Source organism: Xiphias gladius, chromosome 10 (assembly GCF_016859285.1).
Source record: "Xiphias gladius isolate SHS-SW01 ecotype Sanya breed wild chromosome 10, ASM1685928v1, whole genome shotgun sequence".
NCBI classification, from domain to species: domain Eukaryota; kingdom Metazoa; phylum Chordata; class Actinopteri; order Istiophoriformes; family Xiphiidae; genus Xiphias; species Xiphias gladius.
The window spans coordinates 1,192,637-1,209,148 of NC_053409.1; the positions used below are offsets into that span (position 1 = coordinate 1,192,637).

General features: G+C 39.8%; 1 protein-coding gene across 2 annotated transcripts in view; it reads left to right on the plus strand.

Moving 5' to 3' along the window:
* Positions 1–4,862: 4,862 nt before the first annotated feature.
* The window catches only part of gabrr2a (gamma-aminobutyric acid type A receptor subunit rho2a), a 50,698-nt gene continuing 39,048 nt past the window's right edge, over positions 4,863–16,512 (plus strand). Inside the window, exons 1-2 of one of the 2 annotated variants that reach the window (XM_040137838.1) lie at positions 4,863–4,984; positions 8,380–8,486. In XM_040137838.1, coding sequence (XP_039993772.1) covers positions 4,863–4,984; positions 8,380–8,486 — 229 coding nt within the window. Of the gene's footprint in view, positions 4,985–8,375; positions 8,487–16,512 lie in introns of both variants that reach the window. The other variant, XM_040137839.1, reaches the window with a different exon arrangement.

Consider the following 16,512-nt stretch of genomic DNA (forward strand, 5'->3'; position numbering starts at 1 on the left):
TTTACATTAATTAACAACCAGGCAGTGCCCTTGCCTTTTTAAAACACGAATAATGTTAGGGATAAATGTGTGAGTTTATAGGATAGCAATGAATTTTAAAAAACACAGATATGCAAATATTCATATTAATTTAATAAAGTCCTTCCACCTAATTCTATGCGTATTTTTGATTAATTCAGCGGAATTAATTCAGATCACAATGACAAAGGAGAGAAATAAGCCAAAATGCAGAGAGAGAGGCAGGCAAAGAATCTAGGGAGGAAACTGACTCAGCGGAGGCAGGACAGGATGAGGGGAGCCATAGAAGAGTATGGACAGGTTGCTGAGGATGGTATGGTCCCTCAGCTGAAGCTGTTGGTCAGGGCCTGGAACATTCCTAAATCCACTCCCCAATGCAGGGCAGAAGGTGATGGTCACTACCATCATTTGATTGGAAGAAAGCCATTAATTCGTGTAGAGGATAAAGCAGAATTGGGGGAGATGATTGCAACCCTAGGAAAACGCAGAATCACCCTGAGGATGTAGGACATTCAAACACTGACCTACCAATTCGCAGAGAAAAAAGGAATAAAATGCTTCAGTGAAATTATGAAAAAGGCTGGCTATAAGTGGTTTCAGGCTTCTCTGAGACGAAACCCCAACCTGAGCATATGCAAAGCAGGGACGCTCTCATCTGTAAGAGCAGCAGGGTTCAACAACACTGTTGTGAAGAAGTGGTTTCAAAAATATAAAGATATGATTGAGTGGGATTGGAATATATCCCAGAACGCATCTGGAATTGTGACAAAACAGGGTTCCAGGAATCACTTCCTGTCCACCAGTATGGTTGCCAAGGTTGGGTCACCCTGTTTTGGGGTCACTGGTGGAGAGAAAAGTGAAACAAACACCTGTCCTGCCAGCATCAATGCGGCTGGAGGGTATGGACCCATGATGATAATACTCAAAGGCAAGCCGATGATGAAGAAAAATTGTCTCTTTGGGGCTCACAAGAATAACTTTGTGAAGATGTTAGATAATGGGTGGATAAACACTGACTTGTTCACAGAATGGGGGAAGGCGTTTCTGTGAAGCCTTCCAAAAAACAATCCATCTGGTCCTTGTTGATATCCCACCTCTCATGTGTACAGCATCAACTTTTTAAAAATGATTAGAGAGAACAACATCCATGTATTTAGTCTCACCTTCACACCAATAACTATCTGCAGCCAGCAGACAGGGCGCTGTTCAAGAGCTTAAAACACTGTTGGAAGCTCGAGGGATGAAGGATCACCAGGGAGAGTGGAGTGAAACAGCTTGAATGGGCATTGTTCATGCCACTGTTTTCATAGGCTTATGCCATCACAAACAACTGAAAGATCCTTTCAAGAGACTCCCGTGAATCCAGTGGACCCTGCACCAGCAACCCAATGCCATTCTCCATTTGATGATGGTGATGATAATGAGGATTTCTGCCATCCACAAATGTGGGATCTTCTGGTGCAGAAACCATGCCACCCTCTGCATGACGCTGTTCAGTCAGTAATCTCAACTCCTCAGTTATCTCCGCCCCACCTTCTTTTGTTCACCATTGCAACCCCACCGCCTCTGGCGGAGGAGGTTGAAATGGCGACACAGCCAGAAGTCTCCTTCCAATCACTGACCAAACTTCCAGTAAGAGAATGCCCAATCACCAGCCAGCAGCAGGTCAAACTTCCTTCCTATAATTTGACCAGTAACGACCACTTTTCTTTCATCAAAGAGAATGGGGGAAAGAACAAGGGAAGAAAAGCAAAAAACTAAGGAGAAGAAAACTAGACAAGTGGACCAGAAAGCTTGTGCAATCTGCCAGCATTCATATTGGGACAGAAAGGACCCCCAGTCTACAGAGGAGTGGCTTTCATGTGCAGTCTGTGTCCAGTGGTTCCATGAAGGCTGTGCAGAGGATAATGGGGTTATAGACGATGACAGTTCCTTGACATACGAGGACTGTTTGTTTACAGACATGTAATGAGCTAATTGCTGCAGGTTGTTGTTTTTTTACACCTATGCATTACATGTTATTCAATAATTATCCATAATGCAGTGTGTGGTAAGCAATGGTTTTACTCAGGTTCCCTGTATAGTGAAATAGAAAACATTTTAGTCTCCCAGAATGCATTTTATTTACTGGCCTTCCTCTACTTGTACCCATTTGTTCCTCTGATGCATTTCATGACTTGGCTTTCTAATAGCCCCTATTGTCCTTTTCATTTTATTGCGTTGGACCTTCAGTTTATAAAAAATCTTACAATAAATTTAATTCCTCTTTCCATAGAACCAATTGCTGTCTTACTCCCCAATTTTTTTTATTTTTGAGATATCTTTTACTGTCTTCTAAATTTTCACTCATAGATAATAAAGATGTGCTCATCTGAGAATAATTCCCTTGATTCATTTTAATTATCATTATTATTATTAGTAATAGTAGTAAATTTAATTGCTATTCATAGGGTTCTATCCCTATACATCTCTTTAATGGGGGTCAAGGCCAAAGTATTTAAATAAAGTTTCTGCATACATGTTAATTTGTGTCTTTCCAGACCAAAATGAAGCATTTAGTGCAAATTCAAACAGAAAGTCACCTGTCAGCAGTAAATTATGAGCATATTTGATCCATGCCAGTGTCTGACTGCAGAGGGATGGGTGCTGGGACACCAAACACCTGAGACCAGTCTCCAGCTCTTGGTTGTAGTGCTTCGTCTGACTGTTGGACTAAAGTTGAAAGCCTGAGGAGACTTATGGTCCGACTCACCCTTACATGGCGGCTGAGCTTGAAGGAATGACTTTATTGTAGGACATGTCAGTGGAGCATGACTGGAACAGAGAGGAGATTCTGAGGACATTCATCAGGGACCTCGGCCTCCGCCAGCACCCGACTGAACTGGATCTTGATGTCCCAGGACACTGCACCAATCACACAGGTGGGAAGCAAAGTTCCCAGCATTATAATTCCTTTTTGCAGAATACAGCTTTCTAAAAAAAGCACATGGATGTACCTTGTTGTCCTTCAGAGAATGCTGGGAGAGCACAGCTCCCACCCCCACATCCGAGGTGTCAACTTCAATGATAAATTGGAGCTTGGGATCTGGCATGGTGAGATGGGGGGGGCTGTGAACTGATATTTCAGGGTCTGGCAAGCCTTGTCAGGTTGAGGGTTCCAAAGGAACTTGGAGCCAGGAGAGAAGAGAGCATGCAGAGGGCCTGATAAAGCGTTAATAAAAGTTAGCAAACCAAAACATTTTTGCAGTTGCTTGCAATTGGTGGGAACCAACCAGTCCAAATAGCACTAATCTTTTCAGGATCCAGTTGAATTTTTTTCAGGTTACACAATGAGACTGACTGCTGGTGAAACTCACACTTCTTTGCTTTAACAGCTGGTTCTCCAAAAGCAGCTGCAAAACCTGCTGGACATGCTGCTCATGCTCCTCCTCCTTTGCAAAAATCAAAATGGTATCAAGGTGTACAAACAGAAAGCGATTCAGTATGTCACAAAGAACATCATTAACTAGGGCCTGGAAAACAGATGGTGCATCAGTAAGATCAAAAGGAATTACCAAATACAGCCTTCAACACACTGGATGTGTGTTTCACTCATCCCCTTCCCTGATACAAACCAGATCGTTAGCGTTCCTGATGCTGAGTTTTGTGAAGATGGTGGCTCCCTGCAAGAGTTCAAAAGCAATGGAGATGACTGGGAGGGGTACCTGTTCCTAATTGTGACGTTTAGACCTCATTTATCGATGGTAGGGTGCAGAGTCTTATCCTTCTTGTCCACAACGAAAAATCCTGCACCGGCAGGGGAGGAAGAGGGACAAATGATGCCAGTAGCCAGGGAGCCCTGCATGTACTGATCCATTGCCTCACGAAGCTGAGTTGGACATGACAGTAAGTATTTCAAAAATAAAACAGGAAATAATGAATGAAGATGTAACACAATTTCCTCCTATTTAAGTAACATTTGTTCAAAACTACAGTGGCCAGCTGTTTTAGAAAATTACCAAACCTTTCTGAAAAATTAAACTACTGTATATAATTGTGAGCTGTTTAAAATTACGAGACAATATTTCACTGACTGCTTTTTAAATTATACATACTGACTTCATCGTGAGAGAAGTGTGTGTGGAGTGTCCCAACATTCACCGACAGACATTTATGCATTTATGCAGTTATAGTAATGAAGCTGCCATGCAATGTATATAAATAGGGTTTCAGTGTATTGCTCAAGGACACTTTGACATCCGAAGAAAGAGGAACTGGGAATCAATCCAAAAGCAGCAACGATAAAGTATTATTTGTGAACTAATCACAACAATAATTCAGAGAAGTCAGCAGTATGGGCGATGGAGGATTCTGCCCATGGCCCCAGAAATTCTTTCCCCTGGCACTGCACTAAGTGAAAATGGAGGTTGCATTTAAACTGCTCCACCATGTCCCTGAGTTGAGTGAAACGTGATTCCTATGATGGGGGTTTTATTTACAAGAGGGAGGCATAATCTGCGTCTCTTGTTGTGTCATTCCAGGCTGCAAATAATCCCTGTGTGTGTCTGTGTGTGTGTGTTCCCTTGAAGCATGTAGGCTACAGATGTTCACCCCCCCATCTCTCTCTCTCTCTCTCTCTCTCTCTCTCTGTCTCTCCTCTCGTGAGGGGATATGTGCAGACAGTGTATAGGATCGCATACGCAAACGTTCCTCTCCTGCAGCCTCGCGTGGCAGAGAGTCTGATGCCATGACCGAGGACGTGTCCATCGTCTGCTGAGAACCATGAGCTGCCGGCTGAGCCCTGCTGGAATGAACCGAAGGAAAGTGGCTTTCAAGGGACTCACCTGTGGATTTGCGCCGTCAAGATGCCTTATTTGACCAAACCTCTGATTTTACTTCTATGTCTGGTCTTTACCGGTGAATGCCGAAACCACGGCCACCGGGTGCGGAGATGGACCGGTACTGTGGAGACCCAAAAGCATGGCACGTAAGTGTAGGATACAGGGCAAACAAATACAGGATAAATATTAGGAAATGTGAAGAACTGCGCACAACAGATAAAAATAACACTTTTAATTGAATTATCATCATCTCAAAATTTTCCAGGTGGCCACATTAGACAGAATGTAAGTGCTGGTTAATGTCATTCTGAAGAGGGGTCTGTGGGACGACTTGTTTAAGACGCTTTAGAGTAGTGGTGCTCAGGGATCACTTGTCAGATTATTTTAAATTATTTAAATTTTCCCTAAGTAAAAAAACAGAATGAAAAAAATGAAAAAAAAAAAAAAAAACTGAAGTAAAAAACACGTTCACATTGAGTCAAACCACAGTTTCTCTATCTGCCAATGGTTAAAGATGCATAATGGAGTATTTGTTGAGTGAAATGTATGTTTTTTCAAAATGGTGTAAAGCCATGGGGTCGGTTTGAAATATAACTTTTTTGACAACTTTATTGATTTTTCTCTAAGTCAAATCCTAAAAATCTGATTCTAAAATGATGTTTTTGCTAATTTGCTTGAGAAAAAGCAACAGTCCATGTCTGAACTTTGTGCTCTGCAGAAATGAGCGCAGTTTGTCTATGTTAACACTTAATAACAATATTATTAACAACTATATCCGTACATTTTCACTAAATCGGGTGGAAATCATAAAGGTCATGTAAAAAGTTAAAATGAGGCAAATTTAAATAGCGTTTACTGTATTTGAATGGTAAGTGGATGGCAGTTAAACTGGTGAAAAGTGCTCTGGCCCAAGCACTGACCCACATGCACTCATACACTGATAGTGGTGAATCTACCTGCAAGACACTGACCTGCTCTTCAGCTGGAGTTCTGGGTTCAGAAGGACACACTGACATACGGTTGGAGACTGTTCTCTCCAGAACAACTGCAGCATCTGTCATTCCAAAACAACCAGTATTTAGATTTACCAGACAAAGACCTCTAGTGGCTGTGTGAATTATGAGTGGTGTCTGTCAGGAGCAAAGATGGAAGTAGCATGATGTTGATATAGAGTCACTAAACTGTGTAGGGTGGAGGCTAGTGTGGATGCATGGCTTTACAAACCGGCTACTTTAATATTGGAGAGCCCTGTTCTTGTTCCTACCAACAGAGCTAGTTTTTCTTAATAATGACCACTTTTAGCTAAGACCACGATCTTTCCCTAAAACCTTAACCACGCCGTTTTTTTAAAATTTATTTATTTATTTTTTTATAGGAATCATACTGTTGTGTGTTGTATTAGTCCTGTTCTTTGTAAGCACAAATAAGAAAGCAGTTCAGAAAATGCTAATATGAGTCTTTTTGGAAGGCACTGACTCCTAAGCTCTTTTGTTGCTTAGTTTCGAGGACTAGGAATCGAAGGGAATGTCCTCCCAGTCTACATCATTGTTTCAGCAAGTCCCAAAAAACGCCATATTTGCATGTTGAAGTGGCAAAGCCACTGTGAATATTGACTCTAGTTTGTCATGATCAAAGGAGGATGCAGTGTGATGTTGCCGTAGTGATAAAGTCTGCAGAGGCACAGTTGGGGTGGATAGATGGGTCCAAAAAATATCAAACTTCGCAAAACTGTATCCTAGAAATTACCTTTACTGTACACGGTATATTACTAAATAGTTTTCCCAATGACACTCAGTTGACAAAAGAAGCGCTACATGTACGTACCACACCAGACTTAAAGGGAGAAGGATGAGTGTAGAAGTGCACAACTTGACACTGGGGTCCCGGGTTCCTATCCTGAGTCCTGTCTCTTTGGTTCTGGTTAGGAAAGAGCATCAAGTGTCTCAAGTCACTGTTGACTTTTTCTATTTTTAACCAGACCAGGATCTTTCCCTAATATTAAGCAAGTGCTGTGAGACTCTAAACATAACCATCACAAAGTTTTATAATGCTGCAGTCACTATAAGCAGATTTTGTATTGGAAGATTGGATATTTTGACAGAAAACAAATGAAATATGTTTTACTGATATGTTCAGTATCATTTTTTTCCCAACTTGCCAGATTTATGAATAAAAATGAACTTCCTCATTATGTTGCTGGAGAACCTAATCCATGAGCCATTATGATTCCTTCCAAAGTATTTCCTGTTGCAGATTAGTTGCATATCAACAGAATTTGTGGGACACAGGGATGAACTTTGACACGAGACACAGTTATTTGCTTCCTTTTTCCGACCAATAAGGATTAGTTTGCGAACTTAAGCAAACCTTAAAAATAGCATGTCAGATCAGAAATGGCTATTAATAATACATTTTGTACGATTTATACTGGTTGTGCAATGCATTGACAGAATATGTTGTACTACCAAAAGAAACATTCATATGTGTCATTATGGAGGGCAGTTACAAATTAAGTATTCTGTTTTTTTATTTGGAGGACAACCCTACAACCACTTTGCAAAATTCCAATATAGCGCACGAAAAGGCTAATGAGTGAAATCCCAGTATTAGCCATGATAAAAAGTCATGTGCAAACTAATCACAACTGTTATAAAGCAGCTTTAAGACTGGTAAACAAAAATCTAATTATTATCTGTTTCAGATACAGTCATTTGAAACGCAAACTTCAAGCCAATAGTGTACAGGAGATGAAAAGATTAAGATACAAATCAAAACCACACTTGGTGCTCAGGCAGAGAATGCAGTAGTGACTCAGATGAATTCTGACTAGAGAAACCCTAACCCTCAGCATATAAACCTAAGTCATTCTCACGGGTCGAGTCTGATTGAAAGAGTGTGCTGCATTCCAACACATACAAAACCCCAGATGAACGGGAGAGCAACACATTTATCTCTACTTTTCTGCTTGCTGGTAGAGAAACCGTACATGCAGTGGTTTTGCCAGGGTCTCGCCAAGTTAAGTCCATCTGTCCTCAGGGGTGATTTAACACAGCGTGCCGTCTAAACAGCCTCACCACCATCACTGTTACACACACACTGTACCACAGACAATTATCACACCATGGCATTTTATTCAACCAAGGGCACAAATACTTTTTAAGGAGTGGCACATCTAGATTCAGGGGGACTGGGTTGATCTCATCATTTCTAAAATACATTTGTATTTTCTCTACCAGGATGATTAGTATTAGATACTAATCATTAGTATGATGATCAGTATCGGTGCTTTTAGGTGCTGACATTTTGTGTGTGGTCTTTTGGAAATTTGGAATGCAGATCTTGCTATATGAGAAATCAACAATGTATACTTTGATCTCTGATGCACTTGAACATTAAAGGGGAGAAAAAAGAAAGGTTGTTCGTAAATGATCAATTTATGCAGTTCTTGTTCATAGTTGTCTCAGCAGATTGGATCAGTATTCTCCAGTGCTGGTGCATTGCAGTCAACTATCCTCTGACAGTGAATGTCATCTTCCTCTAGCTCCTTGGCAAAGAAGCCTCCAGATGTGACCAAGTCTCGCAAAATGAAGACAGAGCATCTACTCAAAGTCGATGATCACGACTTCACCATGAGACCAGCATTTGGAGGTAGGTGTGGAGTGCTCTCCCGACGTTTTTATGCTCTATTTTCTTTTTGTATACATACAGGCATTTAATTCAGTCTTTTGTTGAAAAACAGTATCAAAACTAGAATTCCCGTCTTGCTGTTGTCTGCCTCCGCCAACCAGTCAAGATGCAGTTTACATCCATGTCGGTCCTGACTCATATAATTTATGTAGAGAAGAATGTGAAGGAATTTCACGAAAGGTATTAAGTATAATTTTGGCGAAATGGAAGTTATCACTATATTGACATGTATGATTCCAGTGAATCATTTCCAGCAAGGTAAATTTTTGATTTGTGATATAGGGATATAAATAAAACTGATTTCACCTGACATTGTTAAGGTTTGTTTTTCTTGTTCTGTTGTATGTCACATCTTCAACACAGCAGCACAGAAGATCTATAGAATCACCTCAGTTTCAAGGTGGGCACCCAAGATTAGTGTCGCAAAGAATGGCCTTCAATAATGGCCAGAAAAGTGTATATGAGCACAATAATTAACATTATGATGTCAAGGTGATGTTGACCTTTGACTTTTTGAATATGAAATGTCATCACTTCATCATTTTATCCTATTAGAGATGTTTGTTTTGTTTGTTGAATTCTTGAGTTATGGCACAAAACGTGTTTTGTGAGGTCACAGTGTCCTTGACCTTTCACCTTTGACGACCAACACCAAATCCGTTCATCCTTGAGTCCAAGTGGATGTTTGTGCCCAATTTGAAGAAATTCCCGCCTGGCATTCCTGAGATATGGTGTTCATGAGAAATGGACGGACGGACGGACAGACAACCTGAAAACGGAATGCCGGCCCGGCTGTCGCCGGAGCAGAGGCATACTTAATACAGCAGTCCTCTTCTTGCTGACGCATGCGTTTTTTGATTTTCCAGCCCATCGGTCATCAGGTTTTGTTTTGTTGAAAAGGCAAAGTAACTGAAATGTTAAGTTAACTACTTAACATTTCAGTTCCTCATGTTAAAAACCTGCAGCTCCAAACTGAATATGAGATCTAAGCAGAAGAACCTATGAAATTTTGATCAGATATCTCTCTTTGAAACAGTTCTGACTCTGATAACAGGGGGTGTACATTTTTACATTATACTGTATTTTCATCATATTTTTTGGATAATATTTTCATAGACGTAAATACAATCTCTTATAAACCATGTAACAGAAAACAATAGGTCTTACACAAAATCAAACAAACTGATTTCATTTTAATTTTATTTAAAAACAGATTATGGAAAATGTTATGTTGCAAGGCTGTAGGTTCGGTTTTATCTTTGGCAGGAACATTTTTTTTGTTCTTTATCTCTCATTTCTCATTCATATGCACACATGTACACACATAAAAAGCCTGACTACTTGAACATTGAACATGTGATTGCTGATATAACTTTCCTGAAAAAGGACTTGTACCATGATTTTATTTCTCTGATTTATATTTTACTTTTTTTAAAAACAATAAATAGAAATCTATTACAAGAAAATAAATGTATAAAGACCTGTAGGTAGTGGGCTACTCCGTCTGTACCAACTACCTGCTGTGAACCTGAGATTCTGTAGCGCTTTCCTTCTTTCATGTTATTGATCTGACGACACAACTCAAGAGTTTCATGACAGAGCCCCAGTGATGCTCAATCTCATCTTTAAATTAGATCAAAAACTCTTCTAATATTTTTCACTTAGCTACTGAACGTATGACAAGCTCTTTCACTATGACATCAGAGCTCACCTGAGAGGCTGCAGCAGAATAAAATTATGCCTGACATTAACAAACGAACCAGCTGGACAAGCTGTAGCTAATTTACTTAATAAACAATGTCCATATGGGTCTTAATGACCCATGTAAAGTAACAACTCTCAAAGCACTTGCTTAAGATCAGGGAAAGATCCTGGTTTGGTTTAATACAGAAACATGTTTATTGCCATTTAACCAAAACAACAGTCTTTATCTAACCACAGACAGGACTGTAAATGTGAATCCTGGTCTCTGGTGTGACAGTCCTGTGCTTATTGAGGCTGCCATCCACTCCGACCAATTCCTTGCCCATCCACTGCCATTAATAAGTGTGCAGCTTCATTCATTAAAAAAACATGCTGCCTCTGAAGGTAATCAGTGATTACATTTCCTAAATAATGTGTTTACTGTTGCAGTTTAGTTGTAAATAAATGAAATTTCTCAGAGACAGGATTGGCACACAGTTTTTCACAATACCAGGCAGGTAGTTTGTTCCAAGTATCTTGGAATACAAGGCTGTTTCAGTGTCTTACGTGTCTTCATGTAGTCCCAGACTGAGTCCATAATGTTGAGATCCGGGTTCTGTGGCAGCCAGACCAATTGTTGCAAGACTTCTTGTTTTTATTGTCTCTGGAGATAAATCTTTATGACTCTGGCTGTAATCAGACACCCCCCTGATGGTACTGCATGACAGTTTACAATCTAAAAATATAAAATGCTTTTATAATATAAAAAGACTTTTGCACAGCACTGTATATATAATAATATGACATTATTATGACATCACCATAAGTTAGTTATTTTCTCACACAGAAGACATTACACTCATAGGCTGAGTAGAACTCCTCATGATTAGTTAACTGACCTTTAGAACTTAAAGTAACCTGAATGAAAACAGGGATGAAGGAAATGGGGAAGTATTTGGTTGAGCTGAGTGTACAGTATGTCACCTGTCCTCCCTCCAGCTTGAAAAACCAATTGCATGTCAGCACTTGCGTCTGCCCTCATGTCTCATAATTGATTGGTCTTTGGTGTCCAAAACCTCTGATATGTAGGGCTCTTTGATGTTATAGCAATTTAAAATATCCATCCCTCTCCTAGAATCATCTCAAAGCGTGAAGCATCTCTAACCTCTCCACATTAATCTTGCTCAGTCACCAGTTTGGGACTGCAACGAACAGACATGTTGTTTGTTCTGCTGGATCAGCTACATCTAAAGCTTTTGTTCAAGCTGACGATGTCAATAATCTCCTGTTCTGGGTTTTTAAGATGAATTTCTCAGTGCGGCAGATGCTTGAGAATTAAGAAGTTGTTCCCCAAGTTACTGTATAAAGCTTTTACAACATCCCACTGGTGTCTTTCCATGTGTGATCTAAAGGCCACAGTTCAAAGGATGTTTTTTACACTTGGTTCAAACAGCATGCCTTGATAACTTTACAAGGCATGAATTAAATTTGAAAGATAGTAGTATTTCATCACTGGAATAAAAGTAGCTCAAGGCTAGGTCTATGTTTATATGCTTAGAAGTGTGTCCCTCTTATGTCTCTTTTGAGCAATCAAATGACTTGTAGGATCTGCTCAAAACTGAGCTTTCATAAAGATATTTGGAAACTAAGATTCACCTACATCCCTGCTCTGAAATAGAATGGGAAAGGAATATATCATCTATTGACTCAACTTCTTCCTCTGAAGTTGTACCTTGTTGGGAGCAGGGAATGAAACCATAATAGAAGGTGAATTCACTTTTCCCCCGTTAGAGTGATTGTTACTTTGGAGAAAGGTGGAGCATTTATCAGGAGATCACAGTGGAAATGGGACTAAAAATAGTCCAGTTACTGGCATGGAGTCCCAACAGAGGATACATGGCTCTAGGCACTTTAGTGTAAAGACTCTCACATTCCACCCTGTTTACCTACACAAGGCCAGATGTGTTTAAACCCTCAGCTTTCTTTTTATATTTAATAGTACTTTAAAATGGTTTTCACACCAAAACAGATAAGTAAGATACTGGATAAGCTGCATTAGAATGAAAGAGGCTGAAAATTGAAAATGCCCCCAATGCACCCACCCCTTCTTCCAAATAAGCAAGTCAATAACAGACTCAGAGCCTAAAGAGCTGCTTGTTGTTATCCAAATCGCAGACTTGATGGTAGTGAGTATACACATGAAGTTTCATTTCATAATGAAAAATTAGCTGTTGATTACAACTTGTGTATTACTTTGGCATTGGTTCTATCAGACATGATAACCTTGTTACCCAAAGTTATTACTGAGACCTTTGAATCCAGCAACATTGCTAAGAAAAGTCCAGTAGGCCAAGAAAAACAAGCATTTAGATGATCAGACAGGTTTTGAACAAACCACCAGTTTATCCACATTATCTGACCCACTTTATTTGAAGGTCAGACTGACACTGATTGCACTCGTAATGTTGCTAATAATCCCTCATTGCAAGGGAAAACTATGTAGGCACAACTCTAGCAGTCTGTAAGTAAATTGTGACAGATGGATGTTCACGATTTGGGAAATAATTTTAAAGGTTTGCATTTATTTTCTCTTCCTAATAAATTTAATCTAGGGGTTTTTTTGTTTGACAGCTTGTGTTTTTTCCCCTGCTGGATTTAATTTTAACAAAGTTGCTGTATTCTGAGATTTCAGAGATTACTTTTGTAATTTGTACAATGTTATCATAATCAATAAAACCAATCACTGGAGCTACAAAAATAAAAACCCAAGTTGAAATAAACCTTAGATTTGCTTTAGGACTGATCAATCCGAGGTTGTAGTCAACACAACTAACAGAAACTATGATGTTACACAGTCAGTGTGCTGAATGTTTGCTGAAGGTATAAGTCACATCATCTTAGTAAATTTGAATCTTTGCTTAATACTGAAAGGGTTTATCCCCTCGGAAGCATGAATGTGCTTAGAGATTTTCGAGGCAATCGGCCACATAGATTGTTATATTTTTTGAGCCCAGATGGAAAATGTGAAGCATGAAAAGTGCAGAGTGTGTGTTGCACAATCCCGGTCGGGTAGAGGTGCTAGATGAAAGCAGTCTAAACTGACTAAAAAGTCTGTACATTAGATTTTGCAAGCTTCCAACATGTTGACCATCAAGGTTTGCCTGAGAAATACCTTGATGGTTGAAATAATGCCTCATTAAACTCAAGGTAGCTTAAATTTTATAGTGAGCGAAGCACCACTTTTTCCATTAAGTGGAAATTGTGGTCCAATTGTGATGCTAGAGAAAAGGTAAAGAAGTCGTCCAGAACTAGGCCTTATCCTCCTGAGACCATGAAAATTTGAGATACTTTTCATGGAAATCTAGGAATAACTTTCTAAAACAGCTTGTCATGGGCTAAAGTGTTGGTCAAAGGGAAATCGTTACTCAGTGATGCAGCTTGCCGAAAGAATAGGGGTCCACCAGAATGATTAAGATTTTTTAGAGAACCACGAATGTCAGTACAAAATTTCATGACGATCTGGCCAGTGGTCAGCCAGTGGATGATGCATATATCTATCCTAAAGACCCACTTTATGTCTAAAGCTTAGTTTCAATGGTTTAACACCACTTGAAATTCCTTGTTTTTTTTGTTTTCATTTCAATACAACCTAATATCAAAGAGATACTAGGCCTCGTTGGCAATTTAGTCTTGCACGTCCACTGTTGTGGAACTCACAAGATTCGTATGAAAAAAAAAAGGTCAAAATCAATCCACTAGAGGCTAATTTATCCTTACTTTATGTCCCTTGGATGGGTCAAACCCCTACATAATTTGATCAAACATTTCCCATAATGCAACCAATAGCATCATTTCAGTAACAGGGGGAGTAACCCCTCCCCCAATAATCACCCCCGTGTCGTTCAAATTTCATGCCTCCAGTTTGTAAACTCAAGCTGAGGTAACGTCTCGTCACACCATCAGTAGTATTAATGAGTACATCCTGTATGCACTGCAAGATTATTGCATATCTACATGGTTGTATACATACATACATTCAAAAAGATCTGGATCAAAGTCAGATGCTGCATGTCTTTGAGTGAACAGTGGGGAGTGATTGTGGCTAGTGTGTGGGGTGTATTATTGCTCTTAATCCTTGGTAAAATAACACATTAAGCTTGTTGTTAATCCATGCAGAAGGGAGAGAGAGAGAAAGCCTGTCAGCCAAATCATTTGATGTATGCGCTCTGGGCGAGTCATGTTATGATCTGTTAACTGTATACCAAAGCCACTGTGTGCTTTTTAGAAAATGTGGTGGCTTACAAGTTTTGTGGATTTACTGGAGGTCACAAAGTCAGAGGTGGGGTTGCTTCATGCAGCCTAATACTTTGATATATCCTCCACCCAGGCACACTGCTGATTCAATGAATGTAGCTCTTTCTCAGGTTGGCAAATATCCAGAAACACAGAATGTGTAGACCCCAAAAACAGTTTTAGAGCGACAAGTACGGCTACCTTCTTTCATTTCACCTAAAAGCTGTAGCAATCAATATTTTTCATAATAACAGTGGATCGGATGACTGTGGCCCTATTTCAGTCACACAAGCACAATGATAAGTGCAAAACAGTAGGTCTTGGGGTAGAATATAGTTTCAGAGGATGTGGTGATAAATACACTCTCAGCCAGTCAAATCACCGGTCTCATTGCTCTGAAAAAGCTGAGCCAATCACTGTGATGCTTGATGACAGTAACTCAACAAATGGAAAGATGCTTCTTCAGGAAATCATATTGTTGATAAGATGGTGCTGAGCAGCATAATGTGAACACACAGCACCACAATCCTGCAGCCATTGGCAGGTGGTGTAGGTTTTTTTTGTTATTGTTTTTTTACAGTTAATTAATACAATGCCTATATGATTACATCAATCTGATATTTGTTCCACTGCATTTCATGTTATAAATGTCCACATCATATTGAAATTGATGTGACCGCAGCATTTGCACCCTGATGCATTTCAAGAAAAAGAAAATATGAAGCGCCAGTTTTACTAAAAAGAAAGTCAAAAGAAGGCTGTGAGGCAAAGAATTGATTATCTCTGTCTCCCACATCATCATGAATAACAAGTTATAATGGACCAGTCCAAATTGTGTAGAGGTGTTTGGGATTCAATTTTAGGAGCCTTGTATCAATTGCATGTTATTTAGTTGAGGGTTTAGGCTCCAGATTGTGATTTCAGCTTGTTCTGCTGCCCCCAAGTGTCCAAAAAATCTATTTATGCAGCTTTAACTATCAGTGTATGATTGAAAGCCAAAGGGCAGTGTCACTTATCATGAAAATAACTGGCAGACTGGACCTTGAGGAATACTGGCTGTAAGAGAAGGCAAGACTGCCACAGGAAAGTTAAATACTTTTTTTGGTCTTTATTTAGCCAGGAGAAGTCAACAGAGCTCTGGGTCTTTTCCAGAGATCCCCTGCTGCACTCTCATCCACACATTCATTCTGGGAGCTTTGCCACTGAGCAGTTCCTAATCTTTTAGTCTTAATGAAGAGGCTAAAGGGCCATTGATGCATCACTGAAATGCACAAAACCCATAACAATTTTTATATTCCATTCAGAGGCTCTTAAATGAAGCGATTGAATATCATCCTTCACAAGTCTTAAAATAACATGGCATGATATCCACCAGACATCGGGGCTGTGTCTGCTGCTGCCATAGTTTGATGTCAGAACTGTGGAAATTCAATTAGAAGATTGTATCAAGCTTGCTACATCAAAGGACATTGTAACAATCCATTGATTTTTCTACTTTATTGTTTCAAACCAAATTATAGTAAATGCTGTCACTTTTAAATGTGTGCTTAGTTGAGTGACTTTTGTATTGGCACAAGATGAAGCTCAGCTTATGAAATGTCATGAACAGCAGAAACGTATTTGCTTTATCCCCGAGCACCAAAGTGACATGCTATCCCTGTGTGTCATCTGTGAGGGGACATGAGCTCAGGGGAACATCACAGTAATCACCACAGTTTTGTTTTCTTTTTTGAAGCTAAAGCTTAAAGCAGTGCTCACTGATGGATGGGACAGTAGCACCCAGATACCATCTGGAGTTGTCGGCTTAATTTGAAGTGACTGGAGTATAGCTTTAGCCACTAGCTTTGCCCACTGTAATTCAGCTTGACTGCAGTGTTAGCCTAGCCTAGCTCTGCCTATCTGCATGGTAGGCCCCACTCCAGCGGTGAAGAGCAGATTAATCTGACAGCAGTTCCTCCTGCTTACAGCATAGATTAGCAAAGGCACCAATCTGTTACACCATCAGACAGCT